General features: G+C 35.5%; 1 protein-coding gene across 5 annotated transcripts in view; it reads left to right on the top strand.

Annotated features, from left to right (window-relative positions):
- Window positions 1-15,718, top strand: part of SCFD1 (sec1 family domain containing 1) — a 134,990-nt gene that overhangs the window by 2,786 nt on the left and 116,486 nt on the right. For 2 of the 5 annotated variants that reach the window (XM_007447278.1, XM_007447281.1), the window contains exons 2-4: window positions 967-1,037; window positions 9,857-9,945; window positions 12,830-12,920. In XM_007447278.1, coding sequence (XP_007447340.1) covers window positions 967-1,037; window positions 9,857-9,945; window positions 12,830-12,920 — 251 coding nt within the window. The remainder of the gene's footprint in view (window positions 1-966; window positions 1,038-9,856; window positions 9,946-12,829; window positions 12,921-15,718) is intronic. The other 3 variants (XM_007447280.1, XM_007447279.1, XM_007447282.1) reach the window with 3 other exon arrangements.

Raw genomic sequence — 15,718 nt, 5'->3', positions numbered from 1 at the left:
CCGGTCCGGGAGGATCCCACAGGCCACGGAGCGACTGGCCCTGTGGGCCATGGCTGCTGGGCCTGCGCGTCTGGAGCCTGTGCTCGGCAGCGGGAGAGGCCACAACAGTGAGGGGAACGCATAACAAAAAAAAAAAAAAAAAAATCAACCAAGTAGATTTTAGGATTACCAATCATTTAAACATTTAATCAGATAACTACTACCCTCCCTTGAATATTTGGCCATCTCAACTTCACATAAAAGTGTATCAAGATTTTTATTTCCCTTAGAAAATATCTCTGAGTCTTCTGTAACACATGAACAGATGAGCAGTAAAAACCACAAAATACTATAAGACATAGAGCGTAACTGCTATGATTATAGAATTGTATATTTTTTAAGCAGGAGTTATCAGTTACCTACCACATCTATAGGAAAGTCTCACTAGTGAATCTGACAGGATAATTGGTCATAGAATGCACTCCAGGATAACTAAAAAATAGATCTGCTGTATTTAGGTTTTAAACCATTTAAATATGAACCAATTAAATATATCATAGAGGATTTTTGTTTTTAGAAAAACTTATCTTAATCTATGCTTTCAGCCACACAGTAAATAGACAACAACACCAGTTATCTATCGAGGCCACTGCAAGGTCGTGATTGACAATTTCTTTTTGCATCTATATAAAACGTAGTGTAGTATCATCAGGAGACATGGAAAAGGCTTCTTCCTGAACATTTTTCACATTTTAATCTGGGCAAAGATGCTTAAATTAGAAAATCTCCCCGACAATATCCCTTTAGTTGTTGATGAAACTGTCTTACGAAGTCTGACCCTACTTCTACATATGCATTAATATTGATTAATCAGTTTTACTAGAGTGATTTGTGCATTTTGTTTTGAGGTAATAAGTAATAAGTGTGGTGGAAAAGTGAAATCCTAAAAACATTAGTAATATTTAATAAGACTGTTTTCATTTCTAGTGGCTTTGAAACGTATGTTGAATTTTAATGTGCCTCATATTAAAAACAGCACTGGAGAACCAGTATGGAAGGTAAGAGACTTTATGTTAATAGGGATTATTTTCTTTCTCTCAGCCCTATTGGTGGTGATTGGAGGGAATTTCTTGTTAATACTGAACAGTAGCACATTTTAGTTGTAATGCCTGAATATTTTACTTTTACTTAGCATGGCTTATTAATGTGAATCTTTTTTTTTTAAACTGAAGTACAGTTGATGTACAATATTGTGTTCGTTTCAGGTGTACAGCAAAGTGACTCAGTTATACATAAAGAATTTTTTCAGATTATTTTCCATTATAGGTTATTACAAGATATTGAATGTATTTCCCTACGTTATATAGTAAATGCTTGTTGTGTATCTATTTTACATACAGCAGTTTGTATCTGTTAATCCGTACTCCTGATTTATCCCTCACCCCCTTCCCTTTCCCATTTGGTAACCATAAGTTTGTTTCCTATGTCTGTGAGCCTGTTTCTATTTTTTATATAGATTCATTTCTATTATTTTTTAGATTCCACATATAAGTGATATCATATAATATTTGTCTTTCTCTCTCTGACCTACTTAACAGTGTGATATTCTCTAGGTCCATCCATCTGGCTGCAAATAGCAATATTTCATTCTTTTTTATGACTGACTAATATTCCATTGTATATATATATACCACATCCTCTTTTTTTCCCCCCAGTATTGGGAAAAATTTTGTTTTATTTTTGAATTTAATTTTATTTATTCGTTTTTTATACAGCAGGTTCTTATTAGTTCTCTGTTTTATACATATTAGTGTATATATGTAAATCCCAATCTTCCAATTCATCCCGCCACCACGACCACCCCCCAACACCCCACTTTCCCCCCTTGGTGTCCATACGTTGGTTCTCTACATCTGTGTCTCTATTTCTGCCTTGCAGCTGGTTCATCGGTGCCATTTTTCTAGATTCCATATATATGCGTTAATATACGGTATTTGTTTTTCCCTTTCTGTCTTGATTCACTCTCTATGACACTCTCTAGGTCCATCCATGTCTACAAATGACCTAATTTCGTTCCTTTTGATGGCTGAGTAATATTCCATTGTATATACGTACCACATCTGCTTTATCCATTCGTCTGTCGATGGGCATTTAGGTTGCTTCCATGACCTGGGTGTTGTAAATAGTGCTGCAATGAACATTGGGGTACATGACTCTTTTTGAATTATAGTTTTCTCTGGATATATGCCCAGTAGTGGGATTGCTAGGTCATATGGTAATTCAGCTTTTAGTTTTTTAAGGCTGTCCTCCATAGGGGCTGTATCAGTTTACATTCCCACCAACAGTGCAAGAGGGTTCCCTTTTCTCCACACCCTCTCCAGCATTTGTTGTTTGTAGATTTTCTGATGATGCCCTTTCTAACCAGTGTGAGGTGATAACTCATTGTAGTTTTGATTTGCATTTCTCTAATAATTAGTGATGTTGCTCAGCTTTTCATGTGCCTGTGGCCATTTGTATATCTTCTTTGGAAAATTGTCTATTTAGGTCTTCTGCCCATTTTTTGATTGGGTTGTTTGGTTTTTTTTATATTGAGCTGCATGAGCTGTTTATACAGTTTGGAATTAATCCTTTGTCCATTGATTCATTTACAAATATCCCATTCTGAGGGCTTTTTGTCTTATAGTTTCCTTTGCTGTGCAAAAGCTTTTAAGTTTCATTAGGTCCCATTTGTTTATTTTTGTTTCTATTTCCATTTCTCTAGGAGGTGGGTCAAAAAGATCTTGCTGTGATTTATGTCAGAGTGTGTTCTTCGTATGTTTTCCTCTAAGAGTTTTATGGTGTCCAGACTTACATTTAGGTCTTTAATCCATTTTGAGTTTATTTTTGTATATGGTGTTAGGGAGTGTTCTAATTTCATTTTACATGAAGCTGTCCAGTTTTCCCAGCACCACTTATTGAAGAGACTGTCTTTTCTCCACTGTATATTCTTGCCTCCTTTATCACAGCTTAATTGACCATAGGTGCATGGGTTTATTTCTGGTTCTATCCTGTTCCATTGATCTATATTTCTGTTTTTTGTGCCAGTACCATACTGTCTTGATGACTGTAGCTTTGTGGTATAGTCTGAAGTCAGGGAGCCTGATTCCTCCAGCTTCGTTTTTTCCCCTCAAGTCTGCATTGGCTATTCAGTGTCTTTTGTGTCTCCATACAAATTTTAACACTTTTTGTTCTAGTTCTTTAAAAAATGCCATTGGTAATTTGATAGGGATTTCATTGAATCTGTAGATTGCTTTGCGTAGTATAGTCATTTTCACAATATTGATTCTTCCAATCCAAGAACATGGTATATCTGTCCATCTGTTTGTGTCGTCTTTGATTTCTCTCATCAGTGTCTTATAGTTTTCTGAGTACAGGTCTTTTACCTCCTTAGGTAGGTTTATTTCTAGGTATTTTATTCTTTTTGTTACAGTGGTGAATGGGATCGTTTCCTTAATTTCTCTTTCTGATCTTTTGTTGTTAGTGTATAGTAATGCAAGAGATTTCTGTGCATTAATTTTGTATCCTGCAACTTTACCAAATTCATTGATTAGCTCTATTAGTTTTCTGGTGGCATCTTTAGGATTATCTATGTGTAATATCATGTCATCTGCAAACAGTGACAGTTTTACTTTTTCTTTTCCAACTTGTATTTCTTTTATTTCTTTTCTTCTCTGATTGCCATGGCTAGGAATCCAAAACTATGTTGAATAATAGTGGCGAGAGTGGACATCCTTGTCTGTTTCCTGATCTTAGAGGAAATGCTTTCAGTTTTTCACCATTGAGACGATGTTTGCTCTGGGTTTGTCATTTATGGTCTTTATTAATGTTGAAGTAAGTTCCCTCTATGCCCACTTTCTGGAGAGTTTTTATCAGAAATGGGTGTTGATTTTTGTCAAAAGCTTTTTCTGCATCTATTGAGAAGACCACATGGTTTTTATTCTTCAGTTTGTTAATATGGTGTATCACATTGATTGATTTGCGTATGTTGAAGAATCCTTGCATCCCTGGGCTAAATCCTATTTGATCATGGTGTATGATCCTTTTAATGTGTTGTTGGATTCTGTTTGCTAGTATTTTGTTGACGATTTTTGCGTCTATATTCATCACTGATATTGGTCTGTAATTTTCTTTTTTTGTGACATCTTTGTCTGGTTTTGCTATCAGGGTGATGATGACCTCGTAGAATAAGTTTCGTAGTGTTCCTTCCTCTGCAGTTTTTTGAAGAGTTTGAGAAGGATAGGTGTTAGCTCTTCTCTAAATGTTTGATAGAATTCCCCTGTGAAGCCATCTGGTCCTGGACTTTTGTTTGTTGGAAGATTTTTAATCACAGTTTCAATTTCATTACTTGTAATTGGTCTGTTCATATTTTCTATTTCTTCCTGCTTCGGTCTTGGAAGGTTACCTATCTAAGAATTGGTCCATTTCTTTCAGGTTGTCCATTTTATTGGCATAGAGTCCCTTGTAGTAGTCTCTTATGATGCTTTGTATTTCTGCAGTGTCCGTTGTAATTTCTCCCTTTTCATTTCTAATTTTATTGATTTGAATCCTCTCTCTCTTTTTCTTGATGAGTTTGGCTAAAGGTTTATCAATTTTGTTTATCTTCTGAAAGAACCAGCTTTTAATTTTATTGATCTTTGATATTGTTTTCTTTGTTTCTATTCCATTTATTTCTGCTTTGATCTTTATGATTTCTTTCCTTCTACTAACTTTGGGTTTTATTTGTTTTTCTTTCTCTAGTTCCTTTAGGTGTAAGGTTAGATTGTTTATTTGAGATTTTTCTTGTTTCTTGAGGTAGGATTGTATTGCTATAAACTTCCCTCTTAGAACTGCTCTTGCTACATCCCATAGGTTTTGGATCATCATGTTTTTGTTGTCATTTGTCTCTAGGTATTTTTTGATTTCCTCTTTGATTTCTTCAGTGATATCTTGGTTATTTAGTAATGTATTGTTTAGCCTCCATGTGTTTTTTATTTTTACGGGGTTTTTTTTTCCCCTGTAATTCATTTCTAACCTCACAGCGTTGTGGTCAGAAAAGATGCTTGATATGATTCCAGTTCTCTTAAATTTACCAAGGCTTGATTTGTGACCCAAGATGTGATTTATCCTGGAGAATGTTCCATGTGCACTTGAGAAGAAAGTGTAGTCTGCTGTTTTCAGATGGAATGTCCTACAAATATCAGTTAAGTCTGTGTGGTCTCTTGTGTTATTTAAAGCTTTGTGTTTCCTTATTAATTTTCTGTCTGGATGATCTGTTCATTGGTGTAAGTGAGGAGTTGAAGTCCCCCACTATTATTGTGTTACTGTTGATTTCCTCTTGTATAGCTGTTAGCATTTGCCTTATGTATTGAGGTGCTCCTATGTTGGGTGCATATGTATTTCTAATTGTTATATCTTCTTCTTAGATTGATCCCTTGATCATTATATAGTGTCTTTCCTTGTCTCTTGTAACATTCTTTATTTTAAAGTCGTTTTATCTGATATGAGTATTGCTACTCTTTTGCGGTACTCGGGCCTCTCACTGTTGTGGCCTCTCCCGTTGTGGAGCACGGGCTCCGGACACGCAGGCTCAGCTGCCATGGCTCACGAGCCCAGCTGTTCCGCGGCATGTGGGATCTTCCCGGACCGGGGCACCAACCTGTTTCCCTGCATCGGCAGGCAGACTCTGAACCACTGCCCCACCAGGGAAGCCCCAACATTCTCTATTTTAAAGTCTATTTTGTCTGATATGAGTATTGCTACTCTAGCTTTCTTTTGATCTCCATTTGCATGGAATATCGTTTTCCATCCCCTCACTTTCAGTCTATATGTGTCCCTAGGTCTGAAGTGGGTCTCTTGCAGATAGCATACATATGGGTATTGTTTTTGTATCCATTCAGCAAACCTGTGTCTTTTGGTTCGAGTATTTAATCCATTCACATTTAAGGTAATTATCGATACATGTGTTCCTATTACTATTTTCTTAATTGTTTTGGGTTGTTTTGTAGGTCCTTTTCTTCTCTTGTGTTTCCCACTCAGAGAAGTTCCTTTAGCATTTGTTGTAGAGCTGGTTTTGTGGTGCTGGATTCTCGTAGCTTTTGCTTGTCTGTAGAGCTTTTGATTTCTCCTTCGAATCTGAATGAGATCCTTGCTGGGTTGAGTAATCTTGGTTGTAGGTTCTTCCCTTTCATCACTTTAAATATATCGTGCCACTCCCTTCTGGCTTGTAGAGTTTCTGCTGAGAAATCAGCTGTTAACCTTATGGGAGTTCCCTTGTATGTTATTTGTCGTTTTTCCCTTGTTGCTTTCAATAATATTTCTTTGCCTTTAATTTTTGCCAATTTGATTACTATGTGTCTCGGCATGTTTCTTCTTGGGTTTATCCTGCCTGGGACTCTCTGTGCTTCCTGGACTTGGGTGGCTATTTCCTTTCCCATGTTAGAGAATTTTTTTTACTATAATCTCTTCAAATATTTTCTCAGGTCCTTTCTCTCTCTCTTCTCCTTCTGGAACCCCTATAATGTGAATGTTGTTGTGTTCAATCTTGTCCCAGAGGTCTCTTATGCTGTCTTCATTTCTTTTCATTCTTTTTCTTAATTTTGTTCTGCGGCTGTGAATTCCAGCATTCTTTCAAGTCACTTATTCATTCTTCTGCCTCAGTTATTCTGCTTGATTCCTTCTAGAGTATTTTTCATTTCAGTTATCATATTGTTCATCTCTGTTTGTTTGTTCTTTAATTCTTCTAGGTCTTTGTTAAACATTTCTTGCATCTTCTTGATCTTTGCCTCCATTCTTTTTCTGAGGTCCTGGATCATCTTCACTATCATTATTCTGAATTCTTTTTCTGACAGGTTGCCTATGTCCACTTCATTTATTGTTTTTCTGGGGTTTTATCTTGTTCCTTCATCTGGTACGTAGCCTTCTGCCTTTTCATTTTGTCTGTCTTTCTGTGAATGTGGTTTTTGTTCCACAGGCTGCAGGATTGTAGTTCTTCTTGTTTCTCCTCATACCACATCCTCTTAAACCAGTCATCTGTTTATGGGCAGTTGTTTTTTTTCCATATCTTGGCTATTGTAAATAGTGCTGCTGTGAACATTGGGGTATGTATATCTTTTCAAATTAGAGTTTTCATCTTTTCCAGATATATACCCAGGAGTGGGAATCCTGGGTCATATTGTAGCTCTAATTTTAGTTTTTTAAGGAACCTCTGTACTGTTTTCCATAGTGGCTATACCAGTTTACATTACCACCAGCAGTGTGTGAGGGTTCCATTTTCTCCACACTCTCTCCAGCATTTATTTGTCGACTTTATGACGATAGCCATTCTGACCAATGTGAGGCGATACCTCATTGTGGTTTTGATATTCATTTCTCTAATGATTAGTGGTGCTGAGCATCTTTTCATGTGCCTGTTTGCCATCTGTATGTCTTCTTTGGAGAGATGTCTATTTAGATCTTTTGCCCATTTTTTGATTGAGTTGTTGGTGTTTTTGATATTGAGTTGTATAAGCTGTTAGTATATTTTGGATATTAACCCATTGTTGGTTGCATTATTTGCAAATATTTTCTCTCATAACATTTTTCACAGAACTAGAGCTAATAATCCTAAAATTTATATGGAACCACAAAAGACCCAGAATTGACAAAGCAATCCTGAGAAGAAAGAACAGAGCTGGAGGCGTAACCCTCCCAGACTTCAGACAATACTACAAAGTTACAATAATCCAACAGCATGGTATTGGCACAAAAACAGACAAATAGATCAATGGATCAGAATAGCGAGCCCAGAAAGAGACCCACACAAAGGAGGCAAGAACATACAATGGAGAAAAGACAGTGTCTTCAACAAGTGATGGACAGGTACATGTAAATCAGTGAAATTATAACATTCCCTCATACCATATACAAAAATAAGTTCAAAATGGTTTAAAGACCTAAATGTAAGACATGACACCATAAAACTCCTAGAAGAGAATATAGGCAAAACATTCTCTGACATAAATCATAGCAGTATTTTCTTATCAATCTCCCAAGGCAAAGGAAATTTAAAAATTACCAAATGGGACCTAATCAAACTTAAAAGCTTTTGCACAGCCAAGGAAACCATCAACAAAATGAAAAGACAACCTGCAGAATGGGAGAAAATATGAATCCTCTTTGATAAATATTTTATGGAATGACACAGGCAGTGATAATAATATTCATCCAGAGAATCCAGCTGATTTCTTAGGTGGGGCCTCACTGATAGGTCTTTACTTCAGTTGAAGTTTTGTTCCTTAGCTTTACAAATCCAGAATTTTGATCTTGCAAGCTTTCTTAAGATTACTCAGACTTAGGGATACTGGTCCATTTTAACCAACTAATGAGAGAGTGATCTGTAAATCAGAATGCCATTTCATTAATTTATGATATATAAAACTGTCAGTAAAAATGTTAATTGGACCAGAAAGCAATCTATAATCTTTTTCCTTTGAGAATTGCTGGAGAATCTTTTAAAATTCCTATTCTTTGAGCTCCTTCATTCTAAACTTCATGCTCACTGTTTCTTTTTCTTCAAAGAGATTATAATACAGTTGATTAGGTCTAAACTTGTTAGATTATAGTCAGTTTATACTTCTCTCTTTGTAAGAATCAAGAACAGATCAACTTGGTTACAGTTTGGGATGTTTTGAAAACTCTCATGAGTCCTGGTAAGTCCTTTGGGTTAACTCTAAAGGTGATTAAAGTCATCTGAAAAATGATTTATAATTTAAGCTTTAGTGTGTCCCCTCATTTTCCTCTTCCTTCCTGTTTATTTGTAGTCATCTTCTTATTGCTCTTTGCATAAGCTATACTTGTTTATTCTTTCTAGTGCCTGTGTTCAGCATTTGAATTAAATAACTTGAGAATCTCTGGGGTGTACATTTGTGTCAGATTCTTTCCCTACCCATCACTTCTCTATCACAAGATTAATAATACAGATATATTGAGGTGTAAGGAAGGAAGATTTTTGAAGGATATAACATCCAGCCTTTTGTAACTGGAGCAGGAAGATTTTTAGCTTTTCTAAAGGAAATGCTGGCATTCAAACAAACCATGTTTTTGTATGACAGCATGTTTCATCCTCTCATTAGCAATTTCTTACTCCATTAAGAATTATTGATGTAGTAGTGGAAAACACCTATTAGTTGAAGTGTCTCTTTTATTTGCCTTAACTCTAAAACTAATTCTGAGTTAGAAGACCCAGTTGGAATACTTACTACTCATCAGAGGTGTCAGTTTTAACACTTTCAGAATGTGAGGAAATGCATGAGATACTTAAATTACTAAATTTTCTTTACAGTCTTGGAACTTGTTAAGCATTAGTTTTGAGAGTGACTAATTTTTACTTCTCTTTTTAGAAGGGATATATGTGAACGGGATAGGGGAGTGTACGTGAGTCTGCTGTATGTTCCAAGTCCTTTATTATAACCTGGGGTAGGGGAGTGTAAGTGAGTCTGCTCTATGTTCCAAGTCCTTTATTATAACCTGGGATAGGGGAGTGTAAATGAGTCTGCTGTATGTTCCAAGTCCTTTATTATAACCTAAGATGAAGATTTTATAGTCTCTGGTATGTTTTTTAACTTAGAAAAAGTATTCTATAAGAAAAAATTTATATAATAATTTATTTTAGCCCAAGTAATAATGCTTTTAAGAATGGATTACTAGATGAATGGACGTTTTGGTAAATAATTATGGAAAATATTAAATTGAGGTAAGTATAAGAATTCAGTATATTAAAATAAAATGTACTTGAACATTATCTTAATATTGGATTCTCTGTTGACTGTTCACTGATACTAATGTTTAAAGAAACGCATGACTTTTGTTTTGTTTCTGCTAGGTGCTTATTTATGACAGATTTGGCCAAGATATCATCTCTCCTCTGCTATCTGTGAAGGAGCTGAGAGACATGGGAATCACTCTGCATCTGTGAGTTTTAACGTGTTTCTAGTAATGGCATTTGTTTTCATATACATTGTTTTCTTTTGTTTTAATAAATTTATTTGTATCTTATTTATTTTTGGCTGCATTGGGTCTTTGTTGCTGAGCACGGGCTTTCTTTAGTTCTGGCGAGCGGGGGCTACTCTTTGTTGCAGTGCACGGGCTTCTCACTGCGTTGGCTTCTCTTGTTGCGAAGCACAGGCTCTAGGAGTGTGGCTTTCAGTAGTTGTGGCGCATGGGCTCTAGAGCGCAGGCTCAGTAGTTGTGACGCACGGGCTTAGTTGCTCTGAGGAATGTGGGATCTTCCCGGACCAGGGCTCGAACCCATGTCCCCTGCATTGGCAGGCGGATTCTTAAGTATTACACCACCAGGGAAGTCCCTCAAATACATTTTTTAAAATGTCTTTAGCCACCCTGAAATCAAATTACTAAGGGACATTTATCAAGGAAATAGTATTAGGTTATAGTACTTGCATATAGAGAACATTTTTTCCATTATCTTGTTTTATTCAACCCTTTATTTCTGAAGTTAAAAATAATCCTCAGTCTGAGAATTTAAAATTTCATAATTTAAATTTTCTCTCTTCTGTCTTTTCCTACAGACTGGTTTACTCTCGTATGTAAAGGAAAAGAACTGGTTGTTTCAAGGTCTCTTTCAGCTCTGAAAATTTTTTATTTCTTTAATTCAAATACACTTTTTAAAAAGAGGAATACCTAAATTAGTATATCATTAATATGAAAAATTTAAGTAACTAGGAAGTAATGACTTAATCACCATAGGGAGCTATCTATGTTGTCTTCTTAACTACTAAATTTATTTGATTATATTCCTTATGATATGTCTGATGAATAAAACAAATTGCATTACTTTGTAGACTTGGCCTAATAGAACAATAGAACATTTAAAGAGGGGCTGTATACATGAATAGCTACTAATACTTTTATGTACTGAAGGAGTCCAGTTTTACGGTGTTCTTAGTTGCATTTTGTTCTTTTATGATGTTATAATCAGTTTTCATTCTGTGATATTTTAATATATTGAATTATAGTGTGTTCTTTTATTGGGAATGTGGTTTTAGATTTCCAGTGAGTAGCTTATCAGAATCTTGTTAAATTCTTAAATTTTGTATTGAATATTTGTTTTAAATTAATAGAATATTGCATTAATTCTAAAATATACTTTTTAATTTAGTATTTCTAAAATTAAGATCTATCTTCTTAATAATGCCATGACATAGTTTAATTGGCAGCATTTTCTGCCTGTTTTAATAATATGTTTTAAAATTGTTAGCACCTTAGGTTTGATGAAATGTGGTATTTGGCAGGTTCTTCCTCTCGTTTTTATGTCAGACGTAATCTACACATTTGTCGGTGGTGACATGTTAATGCTTATGACCTAAACTGGAGTTACCCTTGATGCCATCCTTGAAAATGATCGTTTATTATAAGCATTGGTTACTATTGGTACCTTACTCTTTAACTCCTTTATTTTATTTTACTAATAAAAAGACTAAAGTTTGTAGAGTTCGAGTGATTGTCCCATGATTGTACAGGTAATTAATAGCAGAGTCGTGGCCAGATTGCTTGACCACTGTTTCTGGGCTGTTTGTCTACTGAACCATAGTGGCTCAGAAACAGTGACTAATAAAAGTGAGGCCTCAGTACTTCCTTAAGGAGTGACAAGATATTCTGCCAGTTTGAGAGTTGTGCATTCTTGCTGTCCACCTGTTGCTATTGCCATCAGAGCATGAAAGGATTACACAGCTACTCTGGTAAATTCCTGTGCACCTTGCCTCTGACTATTCTTCCTTTTTTGCTGGAGAATACTTCATCAGTTACTTTATATTCTGCAAGCTGGTTTAGGCTGATTTGTAGGAAACAATAATTACAGGTTTCCAGAACATGAAATGGTGGTTGTAGCCCTTTAGGTAGTTGGACAGCCAGTGTAAGAAGACAACAAACAATGGCTGTCAGCACATTATAATCCTTTTGGTGTTAACAGCAACCAAACAGAGGGAAAAAAGTTATCAAATGCAGACTCACTGGCAGCATGTGCCTCTTTGACTCTCTCCTTTATAAGGATGACTGAAATAATTGTATATATAGAAGGATGTATGTAGATTGTATATGGAATATTGCGTATAGAAGGATGACTAGAATATTGTAGAAATAGAACATTTCTCATATTTCCTGATATAAGCATGGTGAAATCTTACAATGGAGCATAAAGATATTTCCTCAGTTGATATTGGGATATTTGAATGAATATACTTTCTGAACTGTAAAAGAGAACTATCAAGTGGTACAATCTATAAGATGCTTAGCCGATCTCTTACGCATTCTCTTATGAAGCAACAGGTAGAACAATATAGATTGTCTTAAAGTTTTAAGGAAGCATTCATATAACTTTCATTTAAAAAATATATTTTATTTTATTTATGGTTAAATATTTTCATTGCTTCTAAAGATAATTCCAGCTTTCTGTTTTCCCTCTCAGAGAACTGTACTTTCCTCCCACTTACCTCCCCCCACCATATTTCTATAAAAAAATGGGAATAAAATTGATTTTGAATGTGCTTTAGTTCTCATTCAAGGAGAATATTGGTAGAAGAGACTGACCATAAGAGGTATGAGAAATAAGGTGATTCGAGTAGAAAAAATGAAGACTGAGATTAGGATCTTACTAATAAATAATATTAACATTGATATAAGGAGAAAGCTGGGTTAAATAATTAATTGCATCAAGAGCTTTCAGAGTACCGGTCACTGTTGAACTGATGAACTAGTTTGGGAAATACTGTAAAATTTTTAGCTATCTTTTTAGATAAGTGACTAAGAAAAAAGTGAGTTTTATATTCTTTATGTGTCCTAGGCTTTTGCACTCTGATCGAGATCCTATTCCAGATGTTCCTGCAGTGTACTTCGTAATGCCAACTGAAGAAAATATTGACAGAATGTGTCAGGTAATATGAGTTCTTATTTTCCTTATTCTTGAAGGTGGAAACAGATTTTTTTTCAAAAAAAAAAATTCTTAGATGTCCAGTGTGAAAAATCAGAAATTTCCTTAACCCAATTTCCCACTTCGATTTTTGAGACTATCTTTGAATTTTAAATAGACTGAAAGATTTAAAATTTTTTGGCTGAGGAAGCATTATTTTGATTGAGACTGAGTCTGGCTTTAAAAAACAGAAAACCTAACTATATGAGCTTTTAAAAATAAGGTTTTATTTTTCTAAGATAATAGAAAGTCTGAATAGGAAGTCCAGCTTGGTATAGCAGCTCTTTAAAGTAATCAAAGATCCAGGCCCCTTCTGTCTTTTTGAGCTGTCATCTTTAGTTTGTTGTTGTTCACTGTCTTGCTCCTTGCTTCACGGATGCAAGGTGGCAGCTGCAACTTTAGACATCACAATATATGTTCAAGGCAAGAAGAAGGGAGAAATTAACTATGCCAGCCCTGACTGTTGATTTTGGTCAGGAAAGCTAAGCTTTCCCAGAAGCTCCCAGAAGACTTTCATTTATGTCTCACTGGATAGAATTAGCGTTAAGGGAGGCCACAAAAGTTAATATTTAGATGAGTGTATTGTCACCCCCAAATAAAATCTGTATTCTTTTAGCAAGGAAGAAGGGGAAAATAGATATTGCATAGGTAGCTAACGGTGTCTGCTGTTAAGTCATAAGTGTCTTTACTTGTTATTGACTGTTGAATCAAATTACTTTGTTTGTTAGTGAAGGTCAATATTTTGTATCCTATAGAGCTAATAATGCCCAGCTTTCTCTTTTACCCTGCATAAACCCAACTATGCCATTTTTAAAAGAAGTACGATTTACCAATCCCTTCTTCTTTCCTTGTTTTAAAACATCTTTATTGACATATAATTTACATACCATACAATTTACCCAAAGTGTACAAAGTATGCAATTCATTGGTTTTTAGTATATTCGCACAGGTGTGCAACCATCACCATAATGAATTAAAGAACACTTTCATCACCTTAACTATTACATCCCCAACCCCTGAACCCCCATCCCTAAGGTACTATTTGTTTCTGTATATTTGCCTGTTCAGCATATTGCATATGAATGGAATCATATACATGGTCTGTTGTATCTGGCTTCTTTTTCTTAGCATGTTTTCAAAATTCACCCATACTATAGATGTTATCAGTACTTCTTTCCTTTTTATTGCTGAATAATATTCCATTGTATGGATATACCAAATTTTGTTTATCCATTTATCATTTGGGTTGTTTCCACCTTTTGGCTGTTTTAAGTAATGCTACTATAAACATTTGTGTACAAGTTTCTGTGTAGGCATATGTTTTCATTTCTCCTGTGTCCATGAACACCTAGGAATGGAATTGCTATGTCAAATGATAACACCATGGTTAACCTTTTGAGGAATTGGCAGACTATTTTCTGAGCTGGTTGCATCATTTTGTATTCCCTCCAGCAGTGTTTGAGTGTTCCAGTTCCTCCAGATCCTTGCCAATACTTCTTATCTGACACTTTGATTGTAGTCATCCTACTGGGTGTAAAATGGTATCTCACTGTGGTTTTGATTTGCATTTCCCTGATGACTAATGATATTAAGCATCTTTTCATGTGTTTATTGGCAGTTTGTATCGTTGGAGAAATGTCAATTTAGATCCCTTGTCCAGTTTTAAATTGGGTTGTCTTTATTGTTGTTAGAGTACTTTATATATTTTGAATACTGGACCTTTATCAAGTATATTATTGGCAGATGTTTTCTCCCATCCTGTGGGTAATCTTTTCACTTTCTTAATAGTATCCTGTGGAGCACAAAAATTTTTAATTTTGGTTTTAAACTTAATTTCATTTTTCCTTTAGTTGCCTGTGCTTTTGGTGTCAAATTTAAGAAACGATTGCCAGCTCATAATTGCTACTGAACTTGTGGTTTTGAAAATACAAATAAATGTGTATTTATTAGAAAAAGAAAAAGAAACCATTGCTAAATCTCTGTTTTGTTTGAAGATTTTTATAGTTTGGGGGCTTGTATTAGGTATTTGATACTTTTTGAGTCAATTTTTATATGTGCTATAAGGTAGGTATCCAACTTCATTCTTTTGCATGTGGCTATCCAGTTCTCCCAGCATCCTTTTTTTTTTTTTTTTGATGTTGGGGGTAGGAGTTTGTTAATTAATTAATTAATTTTTGCTGTGTTGGGTCTTCGTTTCTGTGCGAGGGCTTTCTCTAGTTGTGGCAAGCAGGGGCCACTCTTCATCGCGGTGCATGGGCCTCTCACTATCACGGCCTCTCTTGTTGCAGAGCCCAGGCTCCAGATGCGCAGGCTCAGTAGTTGTGGCTCACAGGCCTAGTTGCTCCGCGGCATGTGGGATCCTCCCAGACCAGGGCTCGAACGCATCTCCCCTGCATTAGCAGGCACACTCTCAACCACTGTGCCATCAGGGAAGCCCCTCGCAGCATCCTTTTTTGAAGAGACTGTTCTTTCCCCAGTGAACAGTCTTGGCAGCCTTGTCAGAAATTAATTAACAATAGATAAATTGGCTTATTTCTGGACTGTCAGTTCTTTTCCATTGATTTCTACGTCTTATGCCAGTACCACCCTGTCTTGCTTTGTGGCAAGTTTTTTTTTATTTTTTTGTTTTTGTTTTTTTTAGTGTGAGAGAAAACAGATGGAAATAGAAAATCAGAGGTTAAGAAATAACCCTATACTCTTAAACTTGAATTGGAAGTATCAGTATGAACTCATGATATATTATCTCCTTAAAAAAAAAAAAAA

Source organism: Lipotes vexillifer, unplaced genomic scaffold (assembly GCF_000442215.2).
Source record: "Lipotes vexillifer unplaced genomic scaffold, Lipotes_vexillifer_v1.1 scaffold339, whole genome shotgun sequence".
Lineage (NCBI taxonomy): Eukaryota > Metazoa > Chordata > Mammalia > Artiodactyla > Lipotidae > Lipotes > Lipotes vexillifer.
Note: the sequence above shows the minus strand (reverse complement) of the source record. Positions and strands in the feature narration are given on the sequence as shown.